We start from the raw sequence: 27,999 nt of genomic DNA, 5'->3' as shown, positions 1-27,999 counted from the left end.
CACTGTTACTTTAAATCTCTTTTAATACATCTTCAAGGACAAAATAAACAGGTGTGGAACAAAAATCATCTGAAAAAAATCTGCATAAGGTGTAAGTATAGATTGCACATTACTATGGAAAAGCTTCATTTTCTTTCCTGTTATAAAGTGCATTATGCCAGAACTGTAAGACCATATATAGCCAAATTAAAAAATTACAAAAGCTTCAAAACCCTATCTTGAATGTGTGAGGAAGTGTATATCTGACCAGGAAGGCCACATTGTAAGGGTGTCAGAAAATGTCTCAAAAACACTACTGTGCAGGAACGAATCTGTAATTGCTACTTTTAAAAAACTATAATCTTTACTACAAATTACAGCTTTTCAGTAAACATTTACCCTTATTCTTCCATCCAGATATCAAGCAGCATGATGCATCAGCCAGTTTCAGCCATTATTATTGAATTTGGCTGGGGAGAAAGAAGTAGTTAAATCGATCACAGTGATTATTAAATGAAATTCCAAACAATATAAAATAACGTACATGGAAAACAGCTAAAATTAAAGGAAATTTATGTTAAAATGTTCCCATTAAGCAGGGTCTCTCAGTAGATTAAAGAGCTTTTTGATAAAAGCCTGAACTTATTCACGTTTAACCCAATGACAGCACATGTAAAATTTAATAGAAGAAGAACTTTTATTTAAAATATCCATGAAATGAAATGCATGATATTATTTTTATGGTAATAGAGTAAGTAATGGGATAATTGCCTATTACATCATGCTCACTGACATCACTGGGTTTTTTGATGAATCCCTGAAAGCAAGGACAGGCCATGTGGACCTAATGGATACTTAATGGAAAAATGGAAAATAAAAAGATTAGGTGGAAAGTAATCCTGTGAAAATTACACTATAGTAATCCTGTGAAAATTACACTATAAAAGCTACTGTCTTTAATATGCCAAATACTCAGTTTAGAGTTGATCATTTAATCCTGTTATTCAGCACACCAAGTGGCTAGTTAGTCATTGTGGATTTTGCCTATAAATCAACCAAAGCTTAAATATAGCGGCCACCTCCCTGCACAAATGCACGGAGGAAGATGGGGCCAAGAAAAGGAACCGCTCTAGATCATTCAGAAGGCAAATATCACAGGGTTAAGCCATGTGAAAACAAAACTTAATTACTGTTTCTCCGAGCATCTTTATGCTTAAAGCACCTCGTATAAATGAGGCACAGTTCACAGTGCTAATAATTAATAATAATTTGCTGATAATTAGCACTTACCAAGTACCTTTCAGAAGTGCTTCGCAAACATTAGATAAGGTCAGAAGTTTCACTGGTCTTTCATCAGAACAGCCATAAATACAATGGGGAGAGCTTCCTCCTCAATTCAGATCGAGGATTGCAGGGCTTGACCCAGGGAACTCCAAAAGGCAGTGTTGAAGAGGTGAGGGTGTTTCACTAATTGCAATTTTACAGATTGCGAAACCAGCAGGAACGAGATTAAACAATTTGTCAAAGATGGACAAATGAGTTAAAACAAGTAAGGATTCATAGCTTTGGGATCTTTTTTTTTTTTTTTTTTTTTTTTTCTTAGAGAAAAAAGGTATTTGCTTGCTCACTAAGCCAGACTATAATGAACTGGGGTATGGAGAGACTGTACCAGAGCTGGATGGTGTAAGAATTCTGCCTTACAAGCAGCAAAACATCCACAAACAGTTGCATTTAGTGCTTTGCACTGGTACTTTTAAAGGTGATTCTTGACACAAATGGCTTTGAACATTATCTGGTATTTAATATTGAGTGAGATGAGACAAAGGGGATGGGTATGGCACAAGATGCTCCTGACACGTTTTCCTTTTTTCCCCATTTCTAATGCCAAGTGTCATTGTTTTGTACCTTTGGAGTTACCATGTCAGAAAAGGGCTGTTTTTACATACTGCATAATGGCATCACTGAGGACGTGATGCCATTTCCACAGCCCATGGGAATGATACAAAAATATTGTTATAGCTCTCTGAGACATATATAAAAAAGGAAAATCTACCTGGAGAATTTCACAGGTAAGGAGTAACTCTGTCTCTAGAATAATCTTTTTCCTCTACAAGAGGTAGGCCTTTTTCTGAGAGCTCTTGATGCATCACCATTATGAATTAGAATATCCATAAAGAAGTTCAAATATATTCTTGAAGATTCTGGGACCTCTCCACAGCTTCTCCATGTCCCAACCCTGGCTGCCACCCTTCTATAAATAGGCATTACATTTTGCTGAGGAAGGTCAAAATGTGTGAGGGGTGTAAATACTGCAGCAATCATCATTGAGTCATGCATAGATTTATTCTTGGAAACCTATGAGCTGTGGAAGCGAGTGCCTTACAGAGCCACAAGTTCCAAGTTCCTCAACAGAGTACCACAGTAGAACTCGGGAAACTTCAATCACAGGACTAGCAGGAAGAAATGTTCCAGGTTCATGGAGAAAACGCAGCGTGCTGTCTCAGTTCCACTCTCCTCGTGTTTGGTACCCTGAGGACTCTCTTCCTTTCACCTTCACTCCTTCCTTTTCCTACTGCTCAAAAAAAGGCCACACACCTGACTGTCTCCAGCCTGTTAGTCCACAGAATAGTTCAATGAATTATTACACAGGTCAGCTTTCTCCAGTTTGGCCCCTTTACAGATGTTCTATCAGTTATTACGATAGGCTTTGTGATAAATACATTTTACATTTTAGCTGCTCTCCATTCATTTTAGAAGGCTATCAAAAAAAATCATATAAAAATTATATGCAATTGTGTTTGCTTTGCTTTGTGGAGTCAAAAATACCCACCTAACTATGCTGCATTTTATAAACAGAAAATCTTTATAATTCAACCAATTTCAGTGCATGGTATCTGTCCTAGTACTGTCAACCCAGATACACAGATATTTTAACTTTTGAAGAAAAAATCCAAGCTTCGCAATTCTAAAGTTACCCAATAATTACTGGAAAACGCCTAATACTGGTTTCATCAAGGAGAAATACTATATAGGTGTAAAGTACTTTTAAATAGTAACATGGATCAGTTGGAAAAAATTATTTCCCTATTTTGTTAGAAATACTTTTTTTGACTTTTTTGATGACGGACACCAAGGAGATTTTACATTGAATTTACTGAGAACTTAAATAAAATGTTACAATACAGAATATATGTTGTGTTTCTATTTAAATCCTAGAAGAATTTGTTTGTTTTAAATAGCATTTCCATTTAGAGAGGAAGCAGTAAGGGACCGATGAACGCCAAATTGTGCTTCTCATTGCTGAAGTTCTTCATTTGTTTAAAACAGCTGGATCATCGACTCTCTTGATTTTCCAACTCCAACCCATTTAACTAGGGAGGAAAACACATCTGTTAGAACAATTACTGAGAGTAAATACTATAATCAATGAACTGGAATAATTTTCACCTTTCATCATGCTTCACAACAGACTGACGAGTTTTAGGAAGGAAGTTTCATTGTCAAAAATCCCTCTATTCCAGCTGCACTACTGGACTGAAAGTACAGTATACTGAAGTTTGAAAGCATGAAATAATTATACCATAAACACACAAAACATTGCAGATGGAAGGCCTAATAGAAGGTCAGGAATGTTTGTTGCAGGTTGAAGTGCCATTGTTTTGAGTGACAGGATGTTTAGCTACATCCCTGCAGAGAGGAAGCCAGAGCTATGCCAGACTCTGAAGTCTGCGTGATGTGGAACAGGAGAAAGCGATGCCTACATACTGTAATTTTTTTAAATGTAGGACTCTAACTATAAACATTATCCAGTGTGAGCAGCCACCCCAAATTCCACACTGTAGCTGCAGTTTTATTGCTCGTGGTTGCTATAGAATTGACAGTAGGTACATCTCCTTTAGCAATCAAACCTAGCAAGGAATCCTGACTTTACACAGCAAACCAGAGGAATAAAGTTAAGGGGAGCTGTATTTACACCTCCCTTGGGTGTCCTTGACCACACACAGGCCATTCTCTGAGTTTCAGTCTCTGCTATCAGATGTTTCCTGATCCGTGACTGATACAGGAATTGCCACGGTTGTAACCAGCCTGTACTCCACTGATGTGACCTTTGAGGTGCTTTATGGAAAACAAAAGTACACATGCCAGCTTTCTAAGCTGGTTACTCTGGAAATTCCCTTGCAAACTCCACCAATTCATGCCACACCTAGCTCTTGGCACATCTTGAGCTCTAGCAGTTAGATTTGAAGAAAACTGGGTGGCTTGACCTTTGCAGATTGTTGATGTTAAGATTCTCATTTTTCCAAAGTGGAAGAACTGGGCTAAGCAATTTTGTATCCATTATGCAATACAAGTCCTTATATGAGTAAGAATGGAAAAAAACCAAAACAAAGACACCTAAGTTCAAACAGGGATGCAGTGCGGGATGCAGAGAGAAAGGGAGAGATAAAGACATCAGCCTAACTACACACTGAACCACGGTGCACAGACCCCAAAGTTTTCACTGAAATAAAGTGACCATTTGCCAAGAACAGCATATGTTTATCTTCCCTCTGGTTAAATCCTTGCCAGCAGCAGCATGGAGTTCTCTGCAGCACTGCAGACCTGCCTGCTGAACACCACCCTTTGCTGCTTCTTGGCAAGCTGTCATTTACCCCCATCATCCCAACCGCTGGTACTTTCATTTCTTCCTGCCCAAATAAAGTGACTTCCAACTAACAAACTGAGCCCTTTCACAGAGCTGTGTCTGTCTGCTGTGTCTGCTGTGGCACCCTCATATGGACATCTACAGAGAAATTTACCTGGCACGCCAACGTGGTTTTCCACACAGCGGATGTAATTCTGGGCCTTGGGTGGGAGGTCCTCCCATTTTCGTGCTCCAGTTGTGTCAGTTTTCCACCCAGGCATTGTTTCATACTCTACTTCCACCTTCTGTAGTATCTCCTGGTTAGCTATGGAAGAACAATTTTTATCACAGTTGATTTTAGCTGCTCTGCCTTAAGAGAACAGACCTACGGCTCTTGCTATCTTTTGACAACAGTTAAAATCTGATATATGAGGAAATAATATTTTTCCTGGTTTATTCAATCATTCACTCCTTTATTCTTAATTGAGGTTAGATTCTGATACTTAGGAAGATAAATCTGATTCAAAGGCATCCAGGAATGCAGTTTCCTCTTCCAAAAACTGTAGAATGTACTCCATGCTGTCAACATGGAGTCAACAACAACAGTTTGGGTTTTTTTGAGGAAATAAGATTTTTTGAGGTTTACAATACTTCCACTTTTTGGTTCAGATTTGCACAGAATAAAACAGTATTACTGTCTCAGAAGGTTTCATCTTTACAGAACAAGGTTAAATCAGTCTGGTGAAAAACTCTGATATCTACAAGCTTTTCCCCACTGGAATTCTCATTGTACCACAGCCAGGAACCATCAAGACTGGTGGGAAAGCTGGCTGCTGCCAGTCCACACTGTGCCTCTGCAATCTCCCACACCTCAACAGAACAAACCTCTTTTTCTTGGCAGAGACTCTTACACATATCTTGAAAACATCATTAATGTAAAAAAAAAAAAAGTTTTATTGCATCTAAAAAGTGTTAACATGAATCATTATTGAGGGGGCAATATATATTTTTATTAACCACAGCATTGTTGCTGTTAATAAAGATTAATAAAGCTATCCAGAAGCAGCTTTATTCTGCTTGTTTCCATATAATTTTTGTACAGCTTTTATTTAAATTTTGCTTCATTAAATGCTATTGCCAATTATACACAGTCACTGACTCGAGTCTTGCTGAGTTTCAGATCCTTGATTTTGCAAATAAAAAGCTAATGGGACAACACATGGAGGCCCTAACACAAGATTTTATTTGTTCTGAAGTTCTTGCCATTGTACACAGATGCAAGGTAAATGGAAAATGCCAATGTAATGGTACAGACATCTTTATACAGATACTGAAGCTCCATAAATTGCCACAGAATGTCTAGTGAAAAAGAAATCAAGCCTGATTTTTAAAGGCAAAATTGACTTAACAGGCAGGAAAGATAAAAATGAACATAGAGGTTTAACAACTTACCTGGAAAATATGGAATTCTTTTTCCACCCAATTTGTAGGCAACACCAATTTTAATTTCATCAAGGACATCAAGAATATCCAGTTTTGTTAATGCCAAACTGCACAAAAAACATCAGTCAGTTACACACATGATGAATCTCCTTTTCAATACTTTCCATCTTTTTTTTTTTTTCCCCTTTCACAAATCCAGCTCAAGTAGCCCAGCCAGCAGAAATACACAAATGTATTAAAGTATGAACATTGTTAACTGAATTACACCTCTGGGATGAATACTTGACTGAGATACTATGATACATTTCCAAATGTTTGGCTGCTCACACAGGTGCATAGTGTTCAGCCTCAGTGCATGAAAATGCACTCTGACTGTGGAAAGGGGCACCTGCTGGGCCTGGTTTGGATGGGTATGACACTGACATCACTGACAGTGACTATTTCTGTTACTCCTACTGATTCACAACTGTCTGACAGACTTACTGACTGATTACACTTTTATAACAGAACAAGCATAGTCTGGTTACTAAAATCACATGTTCAATAGGAAGGATCCCATCCTGACTTTCAGTGCCTGGGCTGTGCTGTCAGTTTAATGAACCTTACTAATTATGTGAATGAACACATCAGAAGACAAAAAGGAACCTCAAGAAGACACTGTAGAATTCACTGATCTGAATAAAACTGCATTTAAAAACTCGTCAAATTCTCCAGAGCAATATTCTAGATGTTGCCTGGCAAAAATATGAGCAGCTAAGGATTTAGACAGGTATGTGCATAATAGTCCAGGCTATATGTGCTCAGTAAGTATGTGATGAATTAAAGGATTAAGTGAAGAGACTTTTTGAGAAAGAAGCATCATAGAGCCAGTTTTTCAACTTTTTAAATCTCCCCATGTTTTTAGCTATCACAGTCATCAGAGAGGATATAGTTTTGTTGATAGGAGTGCACTAATTGTACAGAGCTAAAATGGAAAGAAAATTTAATGCCTTTTTAAAATTTTCCACATAAACTAGAGCTGCGTAAGTTAAAGCAAAGTATAAAGCCAATTTAAAAAAAACCCCAAAGCTAAAAACCCCTATGGATAAATTAATGAACAAGACCACTGTTCCTTTGTAACATTAGTAGCATAAACAATATTGAATAATGTTTCAGTCTATAATATATTAAAATGCTCAGGGTCATGTGTTTGTTTATATGGACAAGTTTGCCTGAATGCATCAACCAAGGAAGCCAAAGGTCCCAAAGAAAATAAAACTTGACCCATTGAAAGCAGAATTTATACCACAATATTTGACTACAACTTTGTAAATAAATGCACCTGTTGAAACTGGAATGAAAGCTGTGCCAGTTGCTGTACCCTTGTATCATTCCATTAATTTCACTTATCAAGGCAGTGGTTCCAAATGATGCAGAATTGGTCCCACTGGTACGATCTATTAGTCAACCAAACCTCAAACCCAACAGGTTTTAGACCATGGCACAAGTCAGTATGAAAGCACTGGATCAAAAACACTAGTGTAAACTGTTAGAAAACCAATATACTGATCCAATCTACACCGGTCACCTGATGAAAGCAAAGTGAAAACATGCACTAAAAAAATCACAGCTCTCATGTTGTAAAATCACTTAATTTGAAAAAAAAAAAAAAGTCAAAGGAATTAGATCATTATTAGCATTAAAACAATTCTCAGTTGCCCACAATGCATTATTGTATTGCTTAAAATGTGACACTTTACTGGACTTATATTAATGTTACCTACATATTTATTCTGCGAAGCACAAAATTATCCCTTCCAAATGTAGCGCAAAATCTTTGATGCTTACGCAGTGAATCCGTTGATCATATGAGCATATTTCAAAATGACAAGATCTAACCAGCCACAGCGTCTCTTTCTGCCCGTAGTTACCCCCCACTCGTGGCCACGAGACTGCAAAAGGTCTCCAATTTCCTAGAGTAAGACAGAGAGAATGCTGATGGGGTTTCACTGAAAACATGGCTGGAAAACAAATACAAACAAATATAGGCAAATAGCATGAAAAACACAGTTTTTCCAATTTGAAAGCTGTTTTTCAGGAAAAAAGAAAATTTACGAGGAGAGGACTAAGATAACAAATCCCCTTGTGCACAGGATTTTTGTATTGTAATCACTAGCATTTCAAATCATGTATTTAATATGACCTCTGTGTTCCAAGGAGAGACTTTTCTTCCTTCTTCATCCAACAGGAAGATTTCCTTGACAATTCAGTCCTTTATAAAATTTTGTTCGCATTTACTTTTTTCACCTGGTCTTTTGAGATCTTTTGGTTTTGGGGGCAGGACTGTAAATGCTTGGGACAAGACCAATGCCTGTACAATGTCTAAGTCAGAACCCAGGGCTCCTTGCTTCTACCACAGTGTGAGACTGCCAGCTGTTCCATTCAGAGCAGCAGTGTCTATACTGTGGTAAAAATAAAGAAGGAAGAAACTTCATGTTCATGATTCATAAACCCAAAGGATACCATCAACTCATCTGAGCCATTAGAGAAAGGATTTTAGTGACTAAATCCTTAAATTAGATTCGGAACATTGCCCTAGAGATTGCAGTGTGCATAGCTCATAATCAATAACCTGAGCTTTCTAGTTTCTTGATAATGAAAATACAGCAGAGAGTTTAAAACAACCAAAATCTCTCCCCTTCTTTTTATCGACCCATTTGTGCATGACTGGCTGACACACACACCACATTCATTCTATAAATCACACAGGACACAGGCTGTTAAGCACAGAAGTTGTTCTTGTAATTTAAGCTCCTCTGGGATGCACTCTCCACAACAAACTCTCGCCACTGAAATACACCTAATGGTTATATAAGATGATGACATCCGTTTTTCACATTGATCATTACAACAGAAGTGTGGTCACTGCAATGTAAAATCATCACACTAGTGTTTCTCTCCTCTCATGACAAATACCTTAAGTTCATAACGTAATTCTCCTCTCTTCACGGGTGTGATTGCTCCGCCTTATTATTACGGTGCTTATTTACCAGCGGACTAACCCTTACCCCATTTCGCTGACTGACACTTGTTGCCAGCTGTGTATACCACACTTTGTAACACTACACCTACGTTGATCTGCTCGGTGGGGAAGGCGCCGATGCCCACGCGAGTGGTGTAGGCCTTTACCACGCCGTACACGTCGCCCACGTGCTGCGGGGGCACGCCCAGCCCCGTGCACACACCGCCCACGGTGCAGTTCGACGAGGTCACAAAGGGATACGTGCCTGGCAGGAAAACACAGCAGCACAGCCCTCTGTCAGCAATGGTAAGAAACAAACACTGGTTTTTCTCTATCAGTTTTTGCTTCCAAGTTTGGCTTTAAAGCTGAACTGGAACAGCAACCAAAGAGGGAGGCAAAGTCTTTTTATTATCTGTCATTCATCCTTTACAGCTTTCACTGAGGACTGCACACAAGGGAGAAATTCAAAAGCATCTCAATACCACCTCCGTTAGGCATAGGATCTATTATATGATGCTTCTGCTGTGTAAAGCTTTTTTTCAATGTTCCGTGTATCACAGAAATTACTTCCATTATATTCATGAAGAACTTGGTATAAAGGTCACAGTCATTCATTGGCATTCCCAATGCTCCGCACAAGTGGCTCTGAGTATCTGCCACAAATTGTCTAAGTCTTAAGAGGTTACTCATGATCTCTACACTGTGACTCTGTAGTGGAGGATCTCTTCAGTCCTTAATTTTTTTCTTCATTGATTTAATTAGACTTTTGATAAGAAAGCAGAGCAGAGACCAAGTGTAGTGGCAAGACTTAGTGGTTGCTGCACCAGTTTAATCCTCCCCCTATGGCAGAGGAATTACCTAAGCAGCACTGCAGTGAGTACCTGGATTGTTTGGAAATGTGCACACACATTAAAAAGCAATCAAGACAAGAATATCTACAGTGAACTTTCAGCTGCACTGGAATAAACTTCAGTAAAAATCAATATTTAAACCCTAAGCACTTAATCCTGTTAATGATGCAATCTCCGTCTTAATGAGCTTTACTTCTGGGAGATCTGTTCCTATTAAGGAAGGACTTTTTTGTTTTTCTATTTTCCTGCTGTTTGAAAAGTCAATATAAACACAAATCAAAATAAAACTGGTCTCTTAGGAGCTAAGCTGAGTTTAGAATATAACTTACCAAAGTCAATATCAAGTAATGCTGCATTGGCTCCTTCAACAAGGATCTTCTTTGGGGAGCCATGAAGAGCTTCATACATAAAATACACACCATCTCGAACCATGGGTCTTATTTTTTCAGCATATCCCTGCAAATTGAATACAAATGTTAGCTTCCCCAGACAACAGCTGGAAGCAGGGAACACTGTGTTCACTTTTGAAAGACAAAACATACAGATTAAGTCCAAGCTTCCAGCCTCAATAACTGTGTTTTCCTGAAAAATACAACCATTAGCTTATACTCCTTTCAATCTATTGAGCCACTCATATAAGAAAACATGACTTCTTATGGCATTAGAATGCCATAATTCCTGTATTATTTCTAATCACAGAGACGTGGTACACCTACTGAATTTTGTTGCGGTAGTCTTTAGATAGTGTGTCTATAGTCTAGCCACACTGAGAATGGGACTTAGGACTAGTCCAAGCACCAAAATAGAAACATATAATTCCTTTTGAATATAAAAAAACATCCTCAGGGTGTCATCTCTGAAAAAGTATAAGAAAAAACTTGGGAAAGGTAAGACATATTTTTAACATCCTCTTTTCTTACAAATTCATGAAAGTTGTTTTACCAGTGGCTCTTCTGGATTTATTTGTAAAAAGAGAATTTTCTTGTAATACCAGGATCTTGAAACATGCTTCCACAAACAATTCTTCAGTAAGCAAGGAAGTCCCACTGACACACTGGACAATAATTAAAGTCATCACCCTGCATTCTCTTGACTACTTTGATACAACAGTCATTTTAAACAACATTCAAAACAGTAAAATATTATAGGAGAATTAAATCCTCCACAGAGCTTACATTAATGCCTACAGTAAGAGAGAACATTCTACTACAAAGCACAGCTACTGTTTATCAGCTTTTATAATAAGCTTTTATAATAATGAACATACGCATTTTTCATCTAAATTAGCTCAGTAAGTGGTATGTCTGGTACTCTTCATTTTTATCTTTGAAAATTAAAATAAATATTTCAAGTGATAAATCCTTACCTTTAGCTTTTTCAATTGTCCTTCTGTATCAATTTCCAATGAGGGAAACATTGACTTGTACTGTTGTGCCAGGTTTTTAAATCTGTAAAATATTAAAAATCGTACCTATGAGGAACATAGTCACAGAATCACAGAACCTTTGGCAAGAACTCAGTTTATATTATGCACAGTATATACTGAAAGCTATAGGGAGAAAGTATCCAGGACTCTGACACCTCAACCAGTGCATTTCCCAATGTTCAAAATCACATTTTAAATGATGAGAAACTCTGTGAAGTACAGGAAATACACACACACACACACATTCTTTCCAGTTTTTTTCTCCTTCTAGACAATTTATATACAAAATTGAGACACATATTTAAAAACATCTCCTTGGAGGCAAATCTGTCAGGCAAAACGTATCACTCTTTCACATAATATTTAGAAATGAAAATAGTTGTACCTTGAAGAAAATTCATCAAAGTCAGAGAGGAGGTCACAAATCCGAAGGCCTGTTCGTGCAGCTTTGGAGGAATATGTTGGTCCAATGCCCTTTTTTGTTGTGCCAATACTAAGTAAAAAGAAACACCCCCCCCCCCCCCCAATATGTATAAATATATGCAAAAATACACTTTGTGCCAAGTAATTTTGTCAAAGCTCTTCACTTTATCATATACTGGGCAGGATGTCTGAGAGATAAAAAGATATTGAAGTTCAATAAAAATATACAGCACCTTTCAGGCTTTGCATAAGTATTGCTAACATTTGTACTATTCAGTAAAGCATGAGGCCTTGAGTCTGGTTGTTCACTAACAGAAGCAGGAACAGAACAAAAGCACAGGATTAGTAACATCAACAAGGCTTTTTAGAGACACACAGCATTTCTGTTTTCCAAAATTACACTGATTTTCCAAATTTGCATAACTATTAATGAAATGAGGGTGTTGAAAATATTTACTTTTTGCCTTCTTGTGCTTGACGTTGCACTTCCTGGAGCCCATCTACTGCCTGGTGAAAGTCAAACACTGCAGTGGAAAATTAAATGGATATAGTGAGAGAACATAGGAGAAAAATATTCTTGAAATCACATATATCCATAATTTCAAGACAAAGTGCCTCTGCTGTCACTGACAGTGCACAGGCCTCCTCAAGTGAAAACAGAGCGAGTATTCCTTAAACACTGTGAAAACATGTAAAACATCACTCTTTTGTGGATACAGATTCCATTATCATGCTTCAGATTACACAACATAATAAGAAGCTGTGTTAGATCAAATACATAGCTGCTCTGTGGAATAATAATTTAATTTAGCATCATGAGCTAAATAATCGTGTGTGAGGGTTTTTCCCCCTTCAATCTTCACTTACCTATATGTGCTCTGTCTGATATAATCAGTCTTTTCTCCCAGTCTTTCAAACCTGTGAAAAGATGAAGTAAGGTAGGATATCAGCTGTGCTGATTGGTCGAGCTTTGACATTGACTTTTACTTTTTCTGTCTTTTTGCTATGGCTTCTTGTTAGGATAACTGTAGACAAAATAGATAAACCTCAAGACAATATCAAATATCAGCAATGTTTCTGTTGAGAAACTTTTCTCATTTTTGACTTACCAGCTTTCTCATTTTGACTTATCAGCTTTCTCATTTCAAAGACACTTCTTCTTCTTAAATGCCAGAATGCTGTGGCTTACACAAATTTCTTTAAACAAATGTTCTTGTTTAACTTGCTACACAATACATCCCTTAAACTCTATTTGTGCATCAGAAAATAGAGAATTTCTATACAGAAACATAAAATAATCTAAGAAACAAAGAATCTTGGAAGGTCATAGGGTCTAAAGCCTTGCTCAAAGCAGAACCAATTGAGTTTATATTTGAGCACAGAAATTTTGGGTTAAATCATCCCTATTTAAGGTCAAGAGAAGCTTAGCACACACTTTAGTATTTATTTTCCATTGAATGTGGCATCAAATGCCGTAAAACTCCATGAAACCCATGAAAAGACTGCTTTTCAAAATACATCTAAAGACTACCACACATTTTAACATTTTAAATACTGTTTCCTCATTTAAAATCCAGAATGGTATTACTGCACTGAATACTTACAGTCAGAAACAACACCCTAGAAAAATCCTCAATCTGGCTACCAATATAAAGGTAGGTTAAAAATTACTTGATACAAACCTTTCTTTTCATTCTTTTCAGCTTCTTCAAACAGGCCTGGTAAATGTATAACCACTCCATTACCTTTGGGAACATAAATGATTTATTTTAAAGCAAGGAATAAAACTTATTTTTAGAATTTAATGGCTGTAACACTCGTTGTCTAAAATTTTATTTAAAAAGTAAAGCTAAATTTCACAGGAAGTGATCTTGAGAACTTTTTGGATGAATCCTGATTTGGGGTAAGCAGCCACTGGGTTGCTGAACTCAGGAAAACCAGAGCTGGCTTGTTTCAGGCATGAACACCAGGCTGCTGCACAGCCAGCTGAGGTAAGCGGATTCTTGTCTTTGTTCATGTTGGACTTTGCCCTGCAACTTCAGCCTCAATTGTTCACAGGGAAAAGCTCAAAGAAGTCCCTGGCCTTTCCACACTGACAAGCCTGTGTGAAAAATATTTAAATCTTCTTCAATATTCAGGTTTTTGTTTTAAACTCAGCTCAGACTAGTGCTGTGACACATTAGCAATGCCCTCCCCCTGCTTTTGAGCTACAAAATAGAACCCACAAGTAATAAAGAGCAGTACTGGCGAGACAAGGAGGATTAGTGATGCAGTGGGCTGGAAACAGCTGCTGCCTCCTTCTCAGGAATGTCAGAAATAAATGCAAGAGCCTGTCTCAGCCTAAATTTAGCATAACTCAAGTTATAGTCATTACTAATTGACAAGGGAGCAAATATGAAAGCAAGACAACACACCATATTTAGCTGAGAGAAAAAAGATGTTTAATAGAGTCCAGTTATCCATTTGGAAATGATTAAATGGAACAAAACTGAAACTCCATGACTCACTAGAACTTACACTCTTTTCTTGAACAGTCTGTACATCATTTCTCTCAGAAAGCTTCGGACAAGAGACTTAAATTTGCCTACCATATTTAAATATGAGTTTAATGTCCAGTGAATGCTGCAAACTTTTTTATGATGCCATCTGCACCAAGTATCTTTATAGCAAAACACAACATCATCCTAAACAGCTGGTGATGTGAACAGAAAAAGGATTGGATGATGACCTCCTAAGTAGCTCCCTTCATTTTGGGGCCTATTTCTGGGAAGTCAGCAAGGAGATGCGAGAGATAATTTTTATTATTTATTTAGCTAAGTCCTGGCATTTGTGTGCTCAAAGAATAGCACATATATTTCTGACAGTATAGAAAGACAGTGCAAATAGAGGGTGGGGTCCAAGCTTTGTATCATAAAGTATAAGAAGGAACATGATAAGATGTACTTGCTTTCAGTTTTCTAACAGTGGAAACTAAACTGACACTGACAGTAGAGTAACTCTTCATGTTAAAGCAGCAATGAAATAAAAGTCAAACAGTTGAAGCTAAAATCTGACTGAAAGTCACGTTTTTTCTTTACTTGTTACTATAAAGTACAATTGCAGCTATCCACTACACAATGTCATTTTTAAAAATAAGTTTCAAGTCATCTTACCAATAAAAGAAATTGCCTTTGGATTAATGATGCCACTAGGAAATAGGTGAAAATCATATTCTTTCCCATCAACAACCACGGTGTGACCTGCATTATTTCCACCCTGCAAGAGAAAGAAACACGTGAAGAATAATGCTCTAAACTCTCAGCAGATGATTTGGCAAGACCATCTTTTTTTATTTATACATTTCTTTGGTCACTGCTTTCTCCACCTTACACTTTCTTAACACATTGTAGCATTGTAAAAAGGGTTCAGACAGGACAGTGAGGGGGTTAAAGGAGTTCAGCAGGACTTTGTAGAAATATGAAGTAGAAGGATACCATGAAGTCAAGGCAAGGCTGAGGCAAAGCAGGAGTTAATACAGGAGTGGTGGCATAAGCTAGACAAGAACTGAAGCTTTCTGGGAAAAGAAACTGGAACTACTGCCCTTGGAGTCCTGTCTCTGACATGCCTACACAAGCCCATCCTTTTTATAGCATCTTCTGTACATGGACATTTCCTTGAGTTTACGCCCAGTATTTCCCTTTGAATGGAAGCTCTTCCCACCTGCCCAACCACAAACAGCTACTGCTTCTCTTGGTGTTCAAGACAGAGGCTCTTTGTCAGGTTGGAAGCATGTGCAGACTTTGCATCTTCACTGAATGACCTTGTCAGTCGCAGAATATCCTGACTTTGAAGGGACCCACGAGGATCATTGAAGTCCAACTCCTGGCCCTACACAGGACCACCCCAGAAAATGGTCAAGAGATCATCTTCCCAGTTACCACCACCACCACTTCATGGAGTCTACTACGATTAATGACTTACATGACTATCTACCAGAACCAAGAATAGGAGCTGATATTTTCCTAACTAAACTGCTTTTCCACAAACAGCTTTAAAAGAGAATGATGTGGCAACACAGAAACTTGGAAAGAGGTGAGCATATCAAGGTCATGAGTTGATTTGACCAGAAATATTAAGAATTAAAGATCCAGTTTTCTCAGCAGGCTTAGTGCTTTTTCCTGCTGTGTCTTAATGTAAGTTTGATAAGATAAATGCTGAAACACAACATAAAGAAAATAAAAACTATGGGTTACAAAAAGAGAATGTTTTTTAAGCAGTGTGATGGAGAACCTTAAGAAATATGTCTGCAAACATGACAAAAACGATTTTCATGTTTGGAATATTTGAGCTCAACAATTAATTTTCAACAGAAAACCTGCTAAGGGAGAGCTGAGAAGGAATTAGAACAGAAAAAACAGTACACACAAATTTCATTTGACTTAAAAACTGCTGGGTAGTTTATCCTTGGGGTGGGAAGGACTTCCAAATGTCTTTCTAATGCAGAGTTATAACTTGTCCAGAGTATCCTGGCTATTTTGCTTGCATCCCAGATATAATAAACCAGCTGTAGGAACCTGGATCTAGTTAAAAGTATGAAATTATCTAGAAGGTTAGTAAATCAGGCAGGGGAGCACTTTACATGATATTTAAGAGGTCTGACTCTGGTGGTTTGCACTGGTTGAAACACCAGTTTATTTTATCAGGCTGAGAAGAAGGAGCTAATAACTTCTTCTAGGACCCCAGCTTTCCTTTTCTGCTCACCTATAGACGATGGCAAGAATTAAACTTTAAAATAATTAACTCTGTCATTTAACACCAATTTAACCTCTATTGCAAGTAACAATTTCCTCTTTTCTTCAGAAAATGGGGAAGCAGGCAGCTTCAAAAGTATCTGTTGTCACGATGCTATAGTTGTACTCTGCTTTTCTCAATCAACATGAACAAATGAAATCAGGTTTGAGGACTCACAATCTGAGATAACAACATTCCTGTATTAAATCAAAGGTATTTTCTTGTATCCTAAAATTTCAGAAGGTGGAATACACCAGTATGAAAATGCTTATGAAAGATAGCTTATGCTTTTGGGAAATTTCCTGAACAACTGACACCCAGACAAATGCTCTTTCTTTAGCAAATGCTTTAAAAGGATGTTAATCAAGCAGCTTGTGAAAGTTGGCATATATAAAAAATGCAAAAGCACAGAAACATCATCACATATTGTGCATCCTTTAATGGCCAAAATCTCTGACACAGTTTCAGTCCCTGTGGATAGATAACGCACCTCAGAAATTCAGTGACGGACCACCAAAACCAGCATTTCTCCAATTAAAAACTAGTATTGACATCTCAGGAACTGCATTTTGCACTGCTCACATTGGTCTGTGTTTCCTAAACAAGTGTTTTTCCATGTATATTTTTTACAGCTCAACTAATTAGACTTTTATAAATATAATTAAAGTGATAGCAGAGCATTAAATTACCCAAGAGACATGACCACACTTGCAAAACATTACACTGATCTGATGAGATATTTTCTGTTTATTTATTATCTGGCAATCTCAGCAATTTCTGATGTTCAGTTCATTGATACTCTAACAGCATATTGACAGCCTAACAGCTAAGATATTAAAGACATCTACTCCTTTTCTAATTTTATTCCAGTTTTGAGAGTCAATATACAGTTTGTATGAGCCATTTCTTCTCCTAACAAAATATAAGTGAACCTAAAATCTTATATGGGGTTAATAGGAAGATGACATATTTGAACACCGAGTGACAGTGTTCTCTGGACCCTCAGGATGCTTCCTCTTTGATCAAGAAACTTTTGGAGCCTCAGCTTGACCCTTGTTTCAAGCATGTGAACATCAGAAACTTCCATTTAATATCCAGACTCAGCACTGAGCCCACCTGAAATTTATTTATCTTCAACTATTTGCAGTTTCCTAGGTCCCTAGAGATGGTGTCTTCTGCAGTTCTTAAAAAACGTCTCTAACAAAGGGAATGTTAAGGCAACAACTTCTGACAGATTAATCATCAGTACCATTTTGGCATGATTTGTACTGTGAAATGATGGTATGACTAGAAATAAGTTGCTGTGTAGTCTGGGTACCCCCATTAAACCATTCTGCTGTAGGAATTGCTGTTCCCAGGAAGGTACCATGAGGGAAGCTGCTCCAGTGACATCCATATGCACTCCTCACACTCTTCCCCTGCTTCAGGGTATGTCCCTTCCACAAGTGCAGTGGGGTCTGGGGTTTATTTAAATAATTTTCAAAAAAATTGTTATACTGTACCAAGAGAAAAATTGGAGTTTTTTCCCCTGTAAGATTTTAATCCACATTTTCTGAAATTTTATATTCCAAGTGTAAAATTACTTATTTTCCCAATACTAGAAGGAGCTGGAGGAACTAAACTACCCCATGAAACACTGTATGGTCTTTTTGCAGTACAGCACTTTGTTTAAAAAGAAAATCCATTTCCAAGCTTTTTATGTACTGATCTACTTGTGGTATTGGACTGATGCACTGATGTACATTGATTACTATTCCAGAGTGCTTGACCAGGCCTGTATCAATACACTAAACTGAGAAGCTATATTTTACCAGTGTTAACAATTGTAGCTGGCATAAACAGCACCAGGGAACTGATAATTACTGTGAACAGGCTGCCAGAGGACAGTCATTGTTTTCATAATAGAACTTACAAAAGCCATGAAGGAACAAACCCACTTCCCAAACTGCTTAAAGGCTGCTGTTTTGGCCTGTATTGTTTTTAAAATCAACTCTTTATATTCTGCAGCCAAAACATCCCAAGACAGAGAATTTCTTCTGAGAGCAGCAGTGAGGCTGTTTAGTACCTGCAGCAGGAACATGATTCTCCCAGTTAGCCTAACGATACATGATTGAACAGGAAGGAAATGTGTCCTGGTGGTCACAGGTGTTTCTGTCTGCTCTTGCCAGGCAGGTAGTGTGGATGATTGTCACCAGATGCTCTCCTGGTTGGCACATTCTTCATTTGCTCAGTGCTCCTCACAATGCCCAAACACAATATGATTAAGTAGATTGATAAGAAAAATCAGCAGATCACATATAAAAACCTTGAAACCAGATGATAGTTTCAAACTGTCACTAGAGTGTGGACAAGAAACAGGTTTATTTTTGATGGGTCCACGGTGATGAGTTCTCACCCTCTTCCAGTTAACAATGGGGAAATGACAGAAACTGGTTACTGAAGATCTGCAGCCAACACCACCATGGTGCAGCAGTGCACAGAGCTCCTTGGCCACTGCTACATGCCGTGAATGTATGAAATGTCACAACCAGGTTTTGAATAAAAAATTAGAAAAAAAACGTAGTTCAAGGAGATATCTGTGCTAGGAGGCACATGGGGCTATCTGAACACAGTTTCAGTACTGGCTGATGTGCCTGAGGCAAACCTTGCGTGTTTAAATGGGAATATCAAGTAGGAGTAGAAAGATTGTATTACCTCTCCTTTTGGCAGTCATGCAACTGCTACTAGAATACTGTGTCCTTGGTACGGGGACAAGATTACAAGATGATCCCCGCTGGCATTATTATGTGAATTTATAATCTATGAATTGAAATACCAGCCACAAACCAGCAGTTTGGGAAGCCTTCATCTGAAAACAAATGCTGTGACTTCTGTCTCTCTTCATGAGAAGTGTCCCAGCAATACTAATTCCATCCATCAATGAAGCAAAACATTGTCTGAAATTCAACTGTATCTGCAGGCCAAACACCTCTCTAATGATACCATCAAGCAGGCTACAAAATTCTTCTGTTTTGTTACCTGAATTGAGTAATTTTCGTCAGTTTATTATAGCATTTTATATGTGAATAAACAAGAAGGAACATTGTTACATAAAATGTTTCTTCTCTTTACAATTTAATTAACAATGGCTATTTCTAACTTACATCAGCAACTGCCTGGAACTAATTTGAATAAATGCAGCTAATAAGTGCTACCAGCATGACTGGCTCTGACATGAACTTCATAATAATAAAAAGCCATTGACTTTCATGGGATTTCTCATTATTTACATCATTGCAAATGAGGTTTGAGCATCATTGGTATTAAAAAAATCCGGTCAGACAAGTGCAATACATGAAGTGCTTTGTACATGTAGACCCTTCAACACAATGTCACTGAATCACGGGTGTGTGAATGACTGGAAGTGATGCACATTCCAGCTGGAAGGTTGTTGCCACAGGTGCTTGTTAGTTTCCTTTACTGGAAGTTTTTTGTTTTGGTTTGTTTTTTTTGCTAATTTTTTTCCAGTTTAACTATTGCCAAGTAACATCCAACTCACTCCAACTCAGGTTTCAAGAGGTGGACCATAACTTTGTTTTTTTATTTTTTAATCTCAACCTATTGGGAACAGATGGGTTGGGAATAATGAGAAGAATCCTTAAGACCACAAGAACCGAGGGAATGGTGATTTTTAAAGCTGTGGTGGTGAAAAACAACTAGTCTGAGTTTCAAGTTTATCTCCAGACCCCAATCACCCTCAGCCAGATCTCACTTGTTTGTCTCTTCTTTCCCAAGACTATGTTGAAAAAATGACTTCAGGTAGAAACAACTCTGCACAGAACTGCTCTGACTCCTGCCCCTGTTCAAGTGTGCCCCTTTGCTGTCTCAAAGAAGGAACAAAATCCATAGGATCCCACTGTCCCAACTAGAATAATGATCTCTTCAAATACTCCCAAATTCCCATGGGAGGAGACCTTCTAAAACCCCATGAGATAATTTGTATGATTATAAACACAAACACTCTTGAGAAGAACTGAGCAAGATTTTTGACCCTTTAAAGAACCATAAAACTATTTGTAGCACAAATAAAAAACTTGAAGCTTATATCATATATTGCACCCATAATGCAGTATTATTTCTTTACTACAAAAAAATGACCCTAACTTATACAGATATTTTGGTCTTCCTAAGCATCTGAAAATTGCAATTGGAAAAGCCAAGTCTAATTCAACTCAGGTTTTAAACAACAGTGTAGGGAAACTAGACACTCAAAACACTAGTTATTTTCTCTCAAACTGAATTCATTGCTTTGTCAAGTCACATCAAAACAACATACCACAATAGACCACTATAACAAAATACATATTTACTCCAGTAATAGATGCAAAGAATACAAATTCAAGGTGTATTTGTAGAAAATGCTACAGTGGAAAAATATTCTAATGCTAGCAGAATACTAAAATAAAGGAAACCAAACATGAAAAAACTGAAAAAAGTCTGCTTGTCTTTAATTCTCTCTGCTGAAGAAGCATAGTCATGACCCTGTGGGAAGTAATATGATCCAAGGATATGAACATAACTTTTCTTATATCTGTAAACAAGTTAAGAACAGGAATGAAATAGAACAGATGTAATTTCAGTTTAATTTTCAGCTGTTTTCTTTTGATGCTTGTAGAGGATAATAAATTCATCAGGCTTTATAAAGGGATTGAAAATTAAGCTTGCTTTCTTATGGAGATTTGGAAACTTTAAACCTGACCTTCTCATACAGTATTTATAATCCTGGTGGTCCTGAGATGATCTCGCTGATGCCCAAAGGAAAGGCTAGTTTAAAATAGCAGTGTCACCATGTTGTTCTAAAGCTTAAAATGATATAGCGTGGCATGTAAGTATGTATAAGCATAATGAAAATTAAAACTGGATAAAGTACCTTAGAAGTGACAGATCGCTACCAAAAAAAAAAGTCAGGTTTGGAAGGGTGGACTACTTCATTGTAGCTAAGAAACAACTCACACTTAAATCCTTTCCTGTGTTGAATAGAGAAAGAAAATGTACTTGTGTTTTTGCAGGGAATCTTGCAAAAAAATTACTTAGAAACCTGTATGAGTGTACATGCAAATGGGATTATCAACCTTCCCAAACATTTGAGAAATCAAAAACAACAGTCCTGCAGTCACTGCACACTCATGACTTCAAGGTCATCAATCTCTTCACTGAAGATCATCAAGCACTAAATCATTAGGAGATTAAAGTCTTTCCATGCTACTTTATCCTGTAGGGAAAAATTACACTAAATATCACAGTTAAATCTCATTGAAAGGAGAGCAACACATGACACACACAGCGAAAAACAGTAGCCAACAAGCCCCTGTAACTCCACATAATCATCACATAAAACTGCCCTAATTTAATCCCTGCTGCAAACAGTTCCAGTAGCCCATGATCAATAGGGACAAGTCACAACAACGTGTGGCCGCCCCCCCTGCCCTGTCAGCAGCAGCAGAGGAACAAAGGAAACGTCCCCACCTCGCACCTAAAGCACCCAGAGAAACTACTGGTCTGGCATTTCTGCCACGCTTGGCTTTTATTGTTCCATCGCTTGCCCACAGTGTTCCCGCTTTGCATTCCTCAAAGAACTGTTACTAAAATATTCGACATTTACATTGTATTCGTTAAAACACTAACACGAGGAAATAGGGAAACCTACAATAATATACAATCGTTACTTGTATGGAAGCGCTGGGCACAACCCTTCTCCCCTGCTTAAATTGTTCCCTAATGTTGCAATGCTTCCTCAAACCCAAAACATTGGCAGGCTTTTCATACTGGTAAGACCTTCTCAAACTTACTTGTTAACATCCACTGCAAAGCGAAAATAAACCACTCCACACCCTTGGTTTATGACCTGGTTAAACCTCCCAGTACAAGTAACTGAACCACTCAACCACAAAAGACCATAACAGCCAGTTTTCCTGGGACCCTTTTCAACCTCCTCAGCTTCTCTTCACTATTAACATCAACTGTAATTTTTGTCCACTTGCCTCAAAAGATCAGATGATCTCTGAAAATAAAGCAATTCTCAACTTGAAAGCACAAAGTTGATAGAAAAAATATTTTAAAAAGTGACTGCATATTTAGTGCAAAACATGAACTTTTATATGAGAAGCTTAAGAAATCTAATAACAGCTCTTCTTAATGCAATCACATTCTTACTATTTACTGTTGCTTCTTACATGTCAGTTCTTAAGGGAATGCAGATAACACCAGGCAGATTGTTTCCAGACTTCCAGAAGGCAGAATTGTCACAGGACTGACATATCCAGCATTGTCACGGGCACACTGGAACAGCAATGCCAAATGACAGCTTGAAAAATTTCTTTAGAACTGCCTTGCCCTAGTCCCTGCTGCTGAATCACTGCCACTGGTGCTGGTGTGAAGGGAAGAAAGGCATGCATTTGTGTTGCAGCTGGTTTACTCATCTGTTCAGGAACCATGATGTGACCTGGGGCAGGTAAAGGTGATTATATCAGGGCATCTACACACTTAGCAGCAATAGCTTTCTTATCTTTCACGTTACACTTTTGGAAGATCTTTCCTTTCCTTTGAATCTTTTATCAAATTGTTTATGGGGCATTTTCAGTGAAAAGTTATTATTACAGTGTACTTTATGTAGTCTCACCTTAAGGAAACAGCTAGAACTGCATGACAAGCAGCTGGCTTCAGTTAACTGAGAACTTATGATGTGTGACTTTTTAGGAACAGCTCTAGTCCAAGCAGGCCCTCTGGAAGCACACCACCTTGGCCCCTGGGCACTTGTGACAGGTGACTGTTTGATCATACTCCAAAACTGATCTGAGAAATCAGCTAATTAAAATCCTGGTAGCTAACAGCAGCCACCAGTTCTAGCTTTGAAGGGAGACACAAAACAAGGAATGAGGTGATGTGGGAAATGTACATCTGGAATGAGAGCTACAATAGATAAAGTCATGATCTGAAATAATGTTTTGAACTACACCAAAGCTCTCTTCCCATGTTATATGTATCCAAATTACTTCATCTGATTCTCTGACAACATGCTAAAAGGCCACATAAAAAGTGAACTCCCATCTTGATGTTCAATATTCTCTTAGTTAAAAGTTTTAAACAAATACATAAAACCTGTTTTTTTTAAAGGAACATCAAAATGAAATATTTCCTATTGAAATCTTTGTTTTACCCTTTCCTGAAAATAAAAAAAAAATACATAAAGGGAATAAAATATGAAATATATACAAAGGGATTAAAAGTATTGCATGGCATAACGTGACAACTCCATGCCCCAGGAGGCCACAGTAAGAATGAAATATTAGCCTCTAATATTTTTCTTCTGAATGCCTTTGCTTGCTGAAAGAACAGTTTAGAGTAAAAAATGTTTTTGACGTTCTCCATTAATAACCTGAACTTAATAACCTGAACAGTTCCTTAACAGCCTGCTGTCACTAGTTTATTTAGAAATACCTTTTCTGCTTCTTTATATGAGTTTGTGGGCCTATGTATCTGGTATTTTATTGAAAGCAGCCTGTGAAAAGTTTTGTACAGCATCATCCATAAGAACATTCAGAGATCTTTTACCTTTTCTGAAACATCCCCTTTCACAAAGAATGCTACAAGTACAAAGGTGAAATAAAATCAATTACTTCTGGCAAACTAGTATTTCATGTTTAAATTATGTTGACGTATTTCAGTGTCACTCAGCGGTGTGTACATAATTATTTTGAACTCAGACTGTGTATAATCTAAGCACTGGACAACAAGTTAAGTCATCAATTCATGTGAAATTCTGAATGCACAGGAAAATTACAGAGGCTGGGATTTTAGTGCAGAATTTTCTTTTAACATACTTTAAAGCTTCCCTTGTGCCTGTGATAGACTTTTGTTGCTATTCACCTGCTTGCCTTTTTTCCTAGTATCCTAGAAAATAGAATTTCATTTCCTCTGCAGCAACTGATGTCACAGATTATTCTCATGAAACCAATACACTTAAATACTTGAGAAACATTTAATGAAAGTTATTTTCTTTAATGGAAACATTAGGAAATTACTGTTTTTTAAAACTCCTTCGAACTCAAATCTGGTCCTGAATTTAAATCCCTACACAGAGAGGAGGGCAGCCCCACCTTTTTTAAAAGGTTAGCTCAAAGAGTATCCTACTGGGATGGAGAATTACTCTAGCTGGGACATTATTTCAAAAGACCCGAAAATCCATTTTTCAGATATTAATTTTCAAGCTTTCTCTACTTCCATTCCACTGAGGACTAATACAAGCTGTTCAACATCATTTCCATCAATGTCTCAGAGAATGGAGTGGACAAGACATCAAGTAATAAACATTGTCAATCACCATATTCTAACAAAAAAGCCTGGTGAAAATTTTTCTGACATTTTCTCTAAAATCTCTAGTAAGTCAGTTATTCAGTGTTTCTTGTTTAAGAAATTACTTCTAATACACAAGTGCTATGGCACTGAAAGTTCTTCTTAGTTTTCAGGAGCAATGTGAAGCAGCAAGGTTCTGGTCCAAACACTGAGCTTTTTCATGGCACTACACAGGATTAATGAAGTTCCTCTCAAAGTGATTACACCTGTAAGTTAATGACCTGTCATTATCACACTGAGAGAACTCATCAGTACTGTTCACTTCCTTAAATATGTGCATATCATTGCTAAACTTAACAGACTTCTAACAGAGGCAAAAATCATACACCATTATCTGCTTGCATGATTGGCTTCGAAAAAAAGAACTATTAAATTATTAAAACGGCACAATCAAAATTAACAAGTGCACAAAACACCCATTGAAGTATTAAAAAATCCACTCCTCTTTAAAGCTACATAATGTTTGTCACTCAAAAGTAAATCATATTCATATTTTCTTTTTCAAGTGCTTTATAGTCAGCCCTGAACTCTAATCCTGAAGACATCTCCTTCTATCCAGTGTATCAGGAATCCTATTCTCTCACACACTGTGTATGGGGGAACACTGTTTTGGAAAGAGCCCAGTGCTTTTCTAGCTCCACCTGCCTTCCATCCATCCTGGTCTCATCAGGCTGCAGAAAGACGATCTAACGTGCCCAGCAGCACATTAAACCATCTAAGCCATCAGCCTGTTGCTAACACACTAACCCTTCAGGCATGTTCACACACACACTCCTGTACCCTTCAGAGGGCAGCCCGAGGCTGCACCTGGGGGCCACCCTTGCAAAGCAGCTCGCTGGATGGACAGCAAATCTGTCCTGAAAGCAGCTTCAGGGTACTCCTCAAAATCGAGCCTAAAAAGAACCAATACGACTCCCTGCAGCAGTAACAGTAACCCCATGAGAATGCACTGTTTGACAGGGGCCTTTATGAAATGCTCCTCCTCAGCTAAAGCTTTTAAACCTTGTTTTCTTGCCAAAGCAATCCCAAGACCTGAGTTTAAATTCCTAGCAACACATTACTGGGGGAGGCAAGGGGGAAATAAATATGGAAATAAAGCTATGGTCCTGGCAATGCATATTCATTAGATACCTTTTGCAGGGAAACTTCTCCCCAAGGTGATCCAAGATCTTGGGAGTTTAATGTCCCTAATGAAAATACTTCCTTCACCTTCTAAATATTTAACCTGCACGATAACATTTATTTACATAATATACTTAGTTAGAAAAATGTCCTTGGATTTATTATCTCGGCATCAAGGATGTCTGTAGCTTTTTAGTAGCTATCATGCATTATAAAGCAGAATAAATTTCATGGTACATACCAGCTGAACTGGACTAAACTGACTAGTTTTTAATGTGCTCACATAGTTTAAATGGACAACAGAGAGATTATTAGCTGTATTGGTCTAATATGTTCATAACTAATGTTTGAAAACAGTTCTTTAGAAGTTAATACGATTATTGATGCCCCATCCCTGGAGGTGCCCAAGGCCAGGCTGGATAGGGCTTTTAAACAACCTGGTCTACTAGAGGATGTCCCAGCCCATGGCAGGGATATTGGAACTGGATGATCTTTAAGGTCCCTTCCAACCCGTACTACAATTCTATTTGGAATCACCTATTTGTCTAATTCGGTTTATATTACGCAAATACATTGTTTTGAGAATACTGACAATCGATTCAACTCAAAAATACCTATAAACAAAGCCACAAAGCCACGCAAGATGTTTCCTGTTTTCATGCAACTCTAAATCCTTATTTTACATAACTTGGTTTTTTTTCTCCCCTCTATTTTACTCACGCTCAACTTTAATGATTTTTTTTATTATTTTTTTTTTTTTTTTAGAATAAACTTCCAGGCACTTTGCAGGGAACACAGTCCACCCAGCCAAAACAGCCCCTGCAGTACAACTTTGGCAGACTCCTGAGGTTCATTAGCTGGCCTTCATGCCGGCTCACAGCGCTTTTCCCCGGAGCTGCAGCACGCCCGGAGACACCGAGCCAGCCCCTAACAGGCAGGGGAACATCCCCGCAAGCCCTGACCGCACCCACGGCCGTGGGGCTCGGCTTCCCAGGGCAGCCCAGGGCTGGGAAGCGCTCGGAGCGGCTCCGCCCCGGGCAGGCGGCCCCGGGCCCCCGCCCGCCGGCACCTCGGGATCCAGTGTCGCTTATCGGGAAGGGTCAGCTATTTATATTTATAGCTCAGGGCTTTTTTCTTTCCGAGTGGCATTTGGAGGCGCAGACGGGGTGGGCCGGGGGGTGTGCGTGCGGCACACGGCTGCCCGCCCGGGCACGTTCGCGTCCCGCCGCTGGCTGCGGGAGAGGGACGGGGACTGGCAATAGGGAGCGCGGAGGGAGAACACCGGCAGGAGCGAGGAGCGGCAGCTGGAGGGAAAGAGCGCTGGAGGGAGGAAAGGCGGAGCAGCGGGGGACAGAGGGGAGCCGCACGGGGAGGAAGGCGCCGGGCCGAGCGGAGCTGGGGGAAAGCGGGAGCCGAAGGGAACGCGGGGTGGGTAAGCGCCGAGGGAGTGACTGATAGAGCCGGCCCGGCACCCACCTGGCACCGGCACACAATGTCCGACTCGGTGGCCAGCAGGTCGACCACCTTGCCCTTGCCTTCGTCCCCCCACTGCGCCCCCAGCACCACCGTCACTTTGTTACCGCCCGGCTCGCTGCGCGCCCGCTTCAGCCCGCCGGCGGCGGGGTGGCCGCTGCGGTCGTTGGACGCCCGGGTGCCCGACATGCTGGGTGGGTGGGTGGGAGGGTGGCTGTGGCCGCAGCAGCCGCCGCCTCTCGCTGCCTCGCTCCCCGCCGCCGCCGAGCCCTGCGCGCTGCCCGCTCCGCCGCCGCCGCCCGCATTTAAGGGCGCCGCCGCCGCCGCCCGCCCCGCGCCGCGCTGACGTGCGGGGCCGCTGCCCCCGGGCTCGGCCTCGGCTGCCCGCCCGGCCGCGCTCACACGCACAGTCCGCACACACACGGACACAGAGACCGCAGACACACACCGACACACAGCCGCAGACGCTCTCTCACAGGACCTCTCACACTCAGTC

The 27,999-nt window shown here is 39.1% G+C and overlaps 1 protein-coding gene across 1 annotated transcript; it reads right to left on the bottom strand.

Moving 5' to 3' along the window:
• Window positions 1-27,710, bottom strand: ADSS1 (adenylosuccinate synthase 1). Its single transcript, XM_066188941.1, has 13 exons — window positions 27,507-27,710; window positions 14,900-15,002; window positions 13,430-13,492; window positions 12,615-12,665; window positions 12,205-12,271; window positions 11,710-11,817; window positions 11,265-11,346; window positions 10,228-10,354; window positions 9,158-9,312; window positions 7,874-7,998; window positions 6,056-6,153; window positions 4,779-4,928; window positions 1-3,350 (listed from the first exon to the last, which is right to left on the bottom strand). Exons 1-13 carry the CDS (start codon window positions 27,690-27,692, stop codon window positions 3,298-3,300), a joined length of 1,368 nt encoding a protein of 455 aa, XP_066045038.1. The 5' UTR covers window positions 27,693-27,710; the 3' UTR covers window positions 1-3,297.
• Between the last annotated feature and the right edge of the window lie 289 nt (window positions 27,711-27,999).

Source organism: Chamaea fasciata, unplaced genomic scaffold (assembly GCF_029207755.1).
Source record: "Chamaea fasciata isolate MVZ Bird 193981 ecotype frontalis unplaced genomic scaffold, bChaFas1.0.hap1 SCAF_7, whole genome shotgun sequence".
Taxonomy (NCBI): Eukaryota; Metazoa; Chordata; class Aves; order Passeriformes; family Sylviidae; genus Chamaea; species Chamaea fasciata.
This window is presented reverse-complemented; position numbering and strand designations above follow the sequence as displayed.